This window comes from Condylostylus longicornis, unplaced genomic scaffold, assembly GCF_029603195.1.
Source record: "Condylostylus longicornis isolate FDR11 unplaced genomic scaffold, ASM2960319v2 ptg000072l, whole genome shotgun sequence".
Taxonomy (NCBI): Eukaryota; Metazoa; Arthropoda; class Insecta; order Diptera; family Dolichopodidae; genus Condylostylus; species Condylostylus longicornis.
In genome coordinates this window covers 2,763,779-2,773,911 of record NW_026578040.1, presented here as the reverse complement: position 1 = coordinate 2,773,911, position 10,133 = coordinate 2,763,779, and the positions used below count along the sequence as shown (strand labels likewise).

The following is a 10,133-nucleotide window of genomic DNA, read 5'->3' as shown; positions in this document are numbered from 1 at the left end:
TTCAACTAAAATACTCCACGTATTCCAGGTGTCTATATAACAAATAAAAAAATTATTTAAAAGTAAGGCAATACTTCACAATATTATTACGATTCAAGTTTACCTCTAACAAATAACGAACATTTTATCTTAGGAATATAATATCAGTTTAAATTTAATCTTTAAAATATCGCGTTTTTTATAAAAAAAATAAGTATTTTTTTGCAATCTGGTTTAATATGCAAGCAATAATTGCAATAAACGCGTCTTGTTCAACTAGCTTTGTTAAAAAAAAAGAAAAAAACGCAAACATTAAATTAATTTAACGTAACAATAAAAAAAAATTGGAAATAAAAATCATAAGGGTATTAATATATGCATATATTATGCATCCATATATATGTATATACAAACACATATATACTTATATGATCAATATACTATATATCAATTCATCTATAAACAATATATATATATATAAATAATTTTGTTACTGTTTTTATAATTTTATATTCCTAAAAATTCCTAAAAAATCTTATTTATAATAAATCACTTATTTGACAGCGACAGTGATGACGATGAAGAAGCTGGCGATGATGTTTCATTTAATATTTCGCTACTATTTTGATTTAACTGACTACTGTTATTACTACTATTATTACTAATATTCGTACTACTATTATTTATTATTGATGTGGTCGTTGACGAAGGATTATTAGTCATTATCGCCGTATTGCTATTACTAGTATTATTACTATTATTACTGCTAATGTTACTGCTATTGCCAGAAACGCCACCAGCAGCAGGCGAAATAGCTGAAGTGGAATAGTCCAATTTATATATAGCTCCACGTGTTACATCTTCTAAACTCGGTTCGTGACATTCACGTCCTGTATGATTTTGTGAACCACAGTTAAAACAAGAAATTATTTGCTTATTCCCTACAGTTAAAGCCGTAAAAGGTAATGCAGTAAGAAGAGCAGCATTGGGTGATTGGTTCGGGTTCATATTGGAACCAATTGAACTGGACTGTGTTTGAGTAATGGTTTGCGTGTGAATTTGTGGTTGTTGCGATTGTTGTTGTTGCTGAGATGTTGATACCACTATTTGTTGTGGCGGTGGCATTCCTGTAGTTACTGTCGATGGCGAAGACCGATGTATTGAAGTTTGACCTGCATTTGGGGGTGGTGGAGCTGGCAAAAACTGAGATAAGGCTGCAGCTGCAACTTGAGGTGGATAGGGATACAATATATGCTCACCATTCGATTGAATTTGAAAACTAGGATGTCTAAATGTTCCTGGAGCTATTCCCGCCGGTCCAATCCCGGGATTGTGTGACAGGATTGGTGGCCTAGCAGGCGTTCCTGCTGCAGCCGCTGCTTGCATAGCTGCTGCCAAATGCTGTGAATGATATGGGGCTGGAAATGTGCCGCCAGAACTAAACTGCTGTTGTGGCGTCGTTATTACTAATGTACTAGTCACTAAATTATTGTTACTTGAACCGCTTACAACTGAACCAATTGAATTTATTAAATTATTACTACTATTATTGTTATTTGAAACAGGCGATTGTATTAAATTTGGATTTGTTGTTAATATTATATCGTTTCCCAGATGAAATTGAGGCTGTGACTGTGGCGGACTTGTAGCATTCGGCGCGTACATTAACTGCTGCTGTGGTTGATTAGAACCACTAATAGACAAAACACTTGTTAACAATTTCTCAGGTCTTCCATTAAGTCTCCTATTCGAATAATTTACAGTAGTTTGGTCATTCAATCTACCACCCCCTGCATTTCCCCCAATTGCTACACCTTGTGGTGCTGATGTATTAAGAGTTGGTGTTTCTGGCGGTGAAATATCGCCTGTTGAACCAGAGCTCCCACTGTCACTTCCCGCACCGCCACCAGTACTAGAACTTTTATGACCACGGCTAGTTAAACTACTGCTAGTACTACTACTCATCACATTATTTTCTATAATTGGATTATGAACATCTACTAAAGTCATATTTTGTAATGCATATGTAATATTTGGATTGACCCCACTGAAATTCGGTGGTAACGACGCTGGTCCACCACCACCACCACCACCACTTGATATAAAAGACTGTAAATGCTGATGTTGAGGAAGCTGTTGTAATTGTTGCTGTTGATTATGATGCTGCATATGTTGCATTGCAGATTTGGATTGACGAGGTATTGTATGATGACCCGGTCTTGTATAACCGTTCCTGTTGAATTGTGAAATTGTTCCGTCTGCACTTATTAACTAAAAAAAAACAATTTAATATAAATAAATAAGATAAAACAGGAGTGGTTATATCAAACTATACATTTTTTTTTGACAAATTTTGAGAAATAACCAAATATTATGTGCATCAAGAAAGGAAGTATAGTATTAGCTATTTTATCATTAAAACATAAAATAAAATCTCATAGCTGAAGAAAATTGAATTAACTTGAAAACTTAATTAAGAAAAAAAAGCAGAAAAACTACTGAAACAGTTACGTGTAGTTGAAAGGGCTTAAAATGTTAATGAAAGCACACAATAATTGCATAATATAAAAATAAATTTAATAAAGCTATATTAAGTCAATACAATACAAATTTCAAAATAAAAAACAAAATATATGTAAACATATTATGTATGTAAAAATATATTAATATTGAAATTAAACATAATCATGCAGTTCAGAAAGCTACTACTAAAAATAAAAAATTGTTTAAATTTCAAACTAAAAAAGCGAAAATGTGCTTTACTTTTCTATTTTATTACTTCCAAACAAGTAGATCTTTTTTTACTCACTTCGTCCATATTTTTCAAACTTTGTGGTAATATTTCACTTCCAATTAAATTTATTAACTGTTGCGACTGCTGCTGTTGTGATTGAACAACTGGTGGTGGAGTAGTTTCAACTGATGGACGGCGGCTATTTCGTAATGTTATTCTTTGCTGCTGCGATTGCTGATTTCTAATTTGTGGCGGTTGTTGTTGATTACCACTTGTTTGCTGCAGTATACCACTAGATGTTGATCGGTTTGGACTAGCTGTTCGACTATTTGAGGGGGATGTTGGTTGACTTAATAATGGGGATGTCGATTGAGGCGGATGTTGGGTCTTTTTTTAAAACAAAAAAAAAAGAAAATTATATTAAAATAGTTCTCAATAAAAATAAGGTAAGCAAATTGTGATATGTATATACTACCTCCAAAGATGGGGGTTGAGGTGGTAAAGGATATGATGGCATATTCGGCCTTATTTGAAATAACGCATTCGGATGTGTTGCGAAATCAGATGGAAGTGCCATATTTGGAATCATATGTGAAATACCATCAACAGTCAACTGATGCTGTATACTGCCATCTGATGGTATTATCTAAATATAAATATTACATTTTTTAATTAAATCTTAATAGATATATAAGAGTGACCGTCGTACCTGATGAATATATCCAGGTGGAAGAAGAGGAATTGAATGAAGCAAATGTTGTTGGGGACCCCCATGTAAATTATGCAACTGACCTCCTAAATGTAATTGTTGATCGCCAAAAGGTTGCTGCTGATGTTGTTGCTGTTGGGGTTGCTGTTGAGGATGATGTTGTGAATGTGACAGATGTGTTGCTCCGCTTATTAATTTATTATCTTGAATTTTCAAAAATATTTCATTACACTTAAATCTCTGTTCAAATGAAAAAACTGGATGATTTGTCGCCATAGAATATACTAATAGAAGTTCATGTAATGTATCTACATCGGATAATTTTTGAAAATCCAATTCTCCCCAGCTATCTAACGTTTTAAATAATTCATTAACGCATGATCTGTTACAGGCTCTAATCAAAGCCAAGTATAACGCCATTTTTCTACGAATTTTTAAATCGGTTGGCTCTCCTGATTGACAACTTGCAATATCCGATGATAACTCTTGCGGATTATTAACCCTCAGTTCTATTCCACGCAATTCCTGAGAATCTCGACGTCCAAGTTCTTCAAGGCAAGTGCCAAGAAACCTTAATTCAAATGGCAAGCACATATTTAATAAAGTGCACATGATGTCGATTCGACGATAACTTTCTAATTCCTTAAACCATGAAACAATGTCCTCCTTGCAAATCATTTTAATGCTGGTGGATTAATTATGGCGTTGGTCGTTGAAAATATTTTGGTTAAATATTTGGCAAAAACATTAAGATATGTTTTCTGCTTTTTTATTTACCACACCTAATTTTCAAAACTTTATTTTTATAAGAAAATGTCTATATTTTTGTTTTCTTCAAACCAAAACTGCTAAGTTGATACAATCTTCACTATACATATAAAGTACTTCTTCTTTATGTGGCTCATAAAACGTCAAGTTTGAATTTAATCTTATAAGATTTGTAATTTTACATACATATATATCTTTTTATGTTTGCATATATTTATATAGAAATTTTTTAGGATTTTCTATTTTTTTTCTACCTATATTTTTAAAGTGCAATTTTAAAGTTTTTACTAATAATAGTTATGCACAGATTCTCTCGCTGTCTTTGTTCTCAAATGGCTGACATTATAAACTTTATAATTTTGATATTCTACAATTCTATTCACGATTTATTTATATTCATATATTTTTAAATTTTTTTTTGATATCCCAAAAGTAAATTATTTTCAGCCTTAAGTACAAATGACATATACAATTATATTTTAAAAATACGAGTAGGTAGAGGGAGCTGGTAATATGAGCTATTGAAAATAGAACACGCTTCAATAAAATTAAAATTTGCAATAATGCAAGACCAAGTTCCTAGCACTAAATATTTAAATTTTTCTATATAATAAAGTTTATTTAAAAATTGTAAATACACTTTAAAACTGTAGCCGTATGAAAAACTTTTAAAGCATTTTTTCACACAATTATTTTTCTTATGATTTCCTTTTGATATTTTGTCTTTTTTTATAGAGGCACTCACAGGGTAGCAAAAATGGTGCTGATTCTCGCCTTTCAAATTTTTTCTCCACAATATAATTGTAATTTTGCGGTATAAGGAAATCATTAAATTTTGTTAACTTTTCCCTTTAAGATTATTTCGTTCACACTTAAACACTTCAATGAATTAAAACTAGCCATTTATTTGCAATTTTTTAAAACTTAATTATGAAATAAAAGAGTAGATAATGATTAAAATTTATATATTTCTTCGTGTCTACGAAAAAAATTTCACATCTTTCAATCAAAATGTGACAAACACATTCACACATTTTTTTACGCACACAAATTTAATCATTCAGAACGTTTAATATATCTCACACGGGATGTGTCAAATGTAAATGTCAATTTTCGCGCCACCTGCCAACATGTTGTACTCTAGCGCCAAATAAAAAAAACCAAGAGGTTTTTGAAGAATTTTTTCACTTTGTTGTTGCACATGATTTAATTTTTCCTTATATTTTATATTTTCACATTTTCTAATTTTCTTCAAAAGTTAGTCCAAAAAAGTAAGTGAATGGAAATATATGTGTAAATTGTAGTATTATTCTTCGAAGAAGTTCCGTTCTTTCGCAATCATGTTTACAAATTAAACATTGATATGTAATGAAAAACCTTCATCTTATATTATTACTTTTTCCATTCTTTTCTCAATTCATAACTAATTTTTTTAAATAAAATCTATATCGCTGAATTACCATTAACATAAAATATACATATAACAAATATCCATATCATGCTGTTAAAACTACTGTTACTAAATCAACAAAATCTAAATATCCGGTTGCTTTCTAAATTTACACACATTGAAAGAAAATTACGTACATATATAAGAAATAATGTCCCAAAACACAAAAACTTCTTCAATAACGGGAATTTTTTTAAATTGACAGTTCTCAAAACAATTTTTGAGCGGCAATTGATTTTGTTAAACTGGGCCCTATTGAACTAAGATCAAAACTTTTGAAAAGTTTCAAAAGTTTCGAAAAATTTCGAACTATTCAAGGAATTCGAAAAGTTTCTATTGTGTCAAAAGTTCTTTATTAAAGAACTATGTATAAAAAGTACTTTTTTAAAAAGTTAAAAAGTAAAAGCGTAGAGTAAAAATAAGGAGCAAACTTCATTTTAAAATAAAAGTAGAAATCATACAAAAACTTGGTTTTTAATAAGCTTATTATATAAGTTAAAAAGTAAAAGCGTAGAGTAAAAATAAGGAGCAAACTTCATTTTAAAATAAAAGTAGAAATCATACAAAAACTTGGTTTTTAATAAGCTTATTATATTTGTCGATCAAATATAATTGGGAATAATAATTCGAAGTAACAACAACAACACTTTACTTCTAAATTGAATGGTTTGACTCCTATTGTGAATAAATTTTTTATTGACGATTAACTATTATTCATTTTCAAAAATTCTTCAATTACGAAAATCGATTCAGAATAGATTTATATCGATTACTATCTTCAAAACAATTTAAAGATTTCTGTCATATTAACATTAATCTTTAACTCAAAGATTGAATCGGATTTCAAATTCAGCGTTTTGAAAACAGAGCGTAACAGACAAAAAAATTTTATAATCTTCTTTCTGTCATTTGTAATAATTTTTTAAATTTGAAATTGCAGAATAGCACATAACCCAGCATTTACACGTACAAGTTACTTGCAAGAAAGTTGCAATACATACAAAAATTTTACTAACACATTGAAATATTTCTACTTGCTTGTTTACTTGCAGTTCAACTTGCAAGAAAATTTTGCTGCCAGTAATTTGAGCAAGTAATTTGACATTTTGAGAAATTCACAAAAAAAAATTTGTTGTTTTGATTTTTTTTTTTTTTTTAATTTAAAATTTATGAATTTTGTTTTGAAAAAATTAAACTTAGCAAACTTATGGTTTCTAAAATTATATATATTGCTAGTTGTTTTCTTCTCAAAGACATTTTCAAAAATTAACTTGCTAAACGCCTACGTCATAATAGCAAGTAATTTGACATTTCGAAAAACTAATTGACAATTAATATTATACAAACTTGCTTGCAAGTAACTTGTATGTGTAAAGGCTGGGTAAGCTCGGCTCAGTAAAATAGAAGTTCGTGGTATTTTTTTGTTGGCAATATTTGGTGTACTGGTATGTATAAGGCCATCGCATTGAAAAATGTTTCCGAACTAATTTAATCAGGTCAACTTTGATATAATTCGTATGTCTTCCTTAATTTATTTTCTATTGAAATTGTTTTTTTTTTTTGTTTAAAAAAAAACTATTGAAGAAGTAGGTCTTTTTCGTTTACTTAATATTTTTTTATTTTCGTATATTATAAGAGAAATGATCAATTAAAGGTATTTAATTGCTTCTTTTTAGGCTCTTCTAACTAAAATCTTAAAAATAATTAGTCGCATAATTATACTTGATTTTTAATAATTAAAAATTTTACTTTTGTAGATTTCTGGGTTTAATTATATTAATTATATACACATATACAAAAATAAAACCAATAGCAGCAAATTATTATTTTTATGCTACGATTTTTTTCAAACATGGAATAATTTTGCTGGATATAAATAAAATTCTAGCAATGCTTTAGAACTTTAGACATGGTACGATTTTCGAACATACTTTTTTTATTCAAACATCCTATTTTGGCAGATTTCAAAGTTTCGACTTGTCGAATATTGGGTATTCAAAATACAAACAAATACCCAATATTCGACAAATAGTTTTTTACCACCATATGCATGTGAGTATTATTGATTTAAATAATTAAAAGAAATATTTATACAATAGTGCTTTGATTAATTCATAATTTGTAATTTTATCAGGTAATTTGTAATTTTGCAAAGAAAACATTGGTTTTTGTTTTGTTTTAAATTAAAATTACTTCGGATAACATAATTTTACCAGGACCGGATTTTGATAAAGTGAAAATATTTTAAACAACCTTTTTTTAGAATGATTAAAAGAAATATATTTCCCTTTATAGAGTGAAGATTTGGTTACCAAAAAATGTATGAAGACATCCCGATGCCGTTGAATTAGTTGAATTTTATTTTACAGTAAGTAAAATAAAATATTAGCGGGAATTATTTAAAAAATATACTTTTTTAGAATGCATTAGTGTGTGAACCTTAATGAATAAGGAAGAACACGGCAACATGCCATCTATGTTCAGTGAGTAATAATCCTCATATTAATTAAAATTTGTTTAAAATTATACTGTTTTAGAGTCATTAAAATATATACATATGTATTTATATTTATTGTTATTAATATTGTTTAGAGTAAATTTGTCAAACACAACTGATAATATAAGAAATTTTTTAACAAATTTATGTTTCTTTTTCGAGGGTAATAAAATATTGTACTATTAAAATACTTATAATTATTTTTTTATCTTGCTTCGACTAAGCCATACAGAAAAATACGTTGGGTAGGAAATTTTTAGGAAAAAAAAATACGATATTTACTACAGCTGCCATAAAAAACATAAATGGGATGTGATTCCTAGTACGTAGCGTCATCGGGTTTAAACCGACAAATGAGCGTCTGATGCAAAATCCACGATATGATGCAAAAATCTTGTTGGGAGATTTCAATGCGAAGATTGGTTGAGAGCGAATATTTAGAAAAACTATCGGTACCCACAGTCTTCACCACACCACCAATGACAATGGGTTTCGCTTGATCGACCTGGCAGCGTATTGCAACATGCACGTATTTCTCACCGAGATATCCACAACGGAACCTGGCTGGCCCCGAACAGTCGCACAATCAATCAGATAGACCATATCCTCGCCGACGTTTGTCACTGCTCAAGTGTTTTGGGTTCAAGTGTGTTCAAGTGTATGCGTATAGAGAAACAAATATCGACTTTGACCACTTCTTAGTTGCAGCTAGACTCAGAGCTCGAATATGCAATGTTAAGAAGCTGCACACGGTGACAACGCAAAAACTCGACATTAGAAATTTGCAATCCACCGGGCTAGCTGGTGCCTTTAGAGAGCGACTTTGCGAAAAAACTAATTCCGCATCCTTTGTTTTTACGTGCGTTGATGAACAGTGGAAACATTTCGCAGACACCATGAGAAAGATGGCCAGTGACACCTTGAGTTATAAGTCACCATTTTCAAAAAAACCCTTGTTATGATGATGAATGTTCGAGGATAACGGCGGAAAAAAATGAGGAATACAGGAGAGCGCTGCAACGGAAAACTAGGGGCGGCACAAGAGGAATATGCACAAGAGGCAAAGAGACGACAAAAAAACAAAGTCATAAGGAAAAAAACGTAAGTTCTCAGCTTGAATATAGAGAAACATGGAAACAGAGCGGAAGTAAGGAGCTTTGATACAAAAACAAAACAGCTGTCAGCTGGATTCAAGCCCTACACATGTGTTCTGCTTGCACATAGTGCAGGAAATTTAATGACCAATACGGAAGGGATATTGCGAAGTGGAAGCAGCATTTTGAGCTGCTGCATAGAGAATACACCGGAAGCGATGCAGCCACAACAAATATTCCTGCTAACAATGCGGAGGTAACTCCACCTAGCCTTGAGGAAGTTAACAACGCCATTCAAAAAGTCAAGAACAATACGGCAGCTGGTTTTGATGGCCTGCCCGCAGAGCTACTCAAAGCTGGAGTTGACAGGCTGGTTAGGACCATGCATCAGATCATATGCCGCATTTGGATGGAGGAAAGAATGCCCGATGAATGAAGTGTTAGCATCATACAGGTAATTCACAAGAAAGGTGATACCATGTCCCGCACATCGTGGAATATCCCTAATAAATAAATATGTGGAATAACCCTAATAAATATTGGATACAAGATTCTATCCAGCATATAGTGCGACCGTCTAAAAGCACTTTGTAACATTGTCATAGAAAACTATCAATGTGGTTTTAGACCGGGAAACTTTACCAACGACCAGATCTTCGCACTTCGTTAAATCCTGGAAGAAACCCACGAATTTCAAATCGATACTCATCACCAATTTATCGATTTTAAACCTGCCTCTGACAGCACACATCGCGCCGCATTATATGAGGCGATGGCAAAATTTGGGTTCCGGAGCAAAGTTATTCTATTATTTCGGATGACGCTAGAAAATACTAGATGTGCGGTGTTAATCGAGAAAAATGCGTCGGAGGTATTTTGGACGCGTTCCGATTTTCATTAGG

General features: G+C 31.4%; 1 protein-coding gene across 1 annotated transcript; it reads right to left on the bottom strand.

Moving 5' to 3' along the window:
• LOC129612403 (probable serine/threonine-protein kinase DDB_G0267686) lies at nt 1-5,159 on the bottom strand. Its single transcript, XM_055525970.1, has 4 exons — nt 3,423-5,159; nt 3,189-3,359; nt 2,789-3,100; nt 1-2,250 (listed from the first exon to the last, which is right to left on the bottom strand). Exons 1-4 carry the CDS (start codon nt 4,098-4,100, stop codon nt 529-531), a joined length of 2,883 nt encoding a protein of 960 aa, XP_055381945.1. The 5' UTR covers nt 4,101-5,159; the 3' UTR covers nt 1-528.
• Between the last annotated feature and the right edge of the window lie 4,974 nt (nt 5,160-10,133).

What these genes read in the sequence shown, in the direction of transcription:
- LOC129612403 (XM_055525970.1), bottom strand. Translation starts at nt 4,100, where the DNA reads ATGATTTGCAAGGAGGACATTGTTTCATGGTTTAAGGAATTAGAAAGT. An exon ending in CTCAACCCCCATCTTTGGAG is followed by an intron (nt 3,101 to 3,188) that starts GTAGTATATACA and finishes TTTTAAAAAAAG; the next exon opens with ACCCAACATCCGCCTCAATC. An exon ending in GTTTGAAAAATATGGACGAA is followed by an intron (nt 2,251 to 2,788) that starts GTGAGTAAAAAA and finishes GTTTTTTTTTAG; the next exon opens with TTAATAAGTGCAGACGGAAC.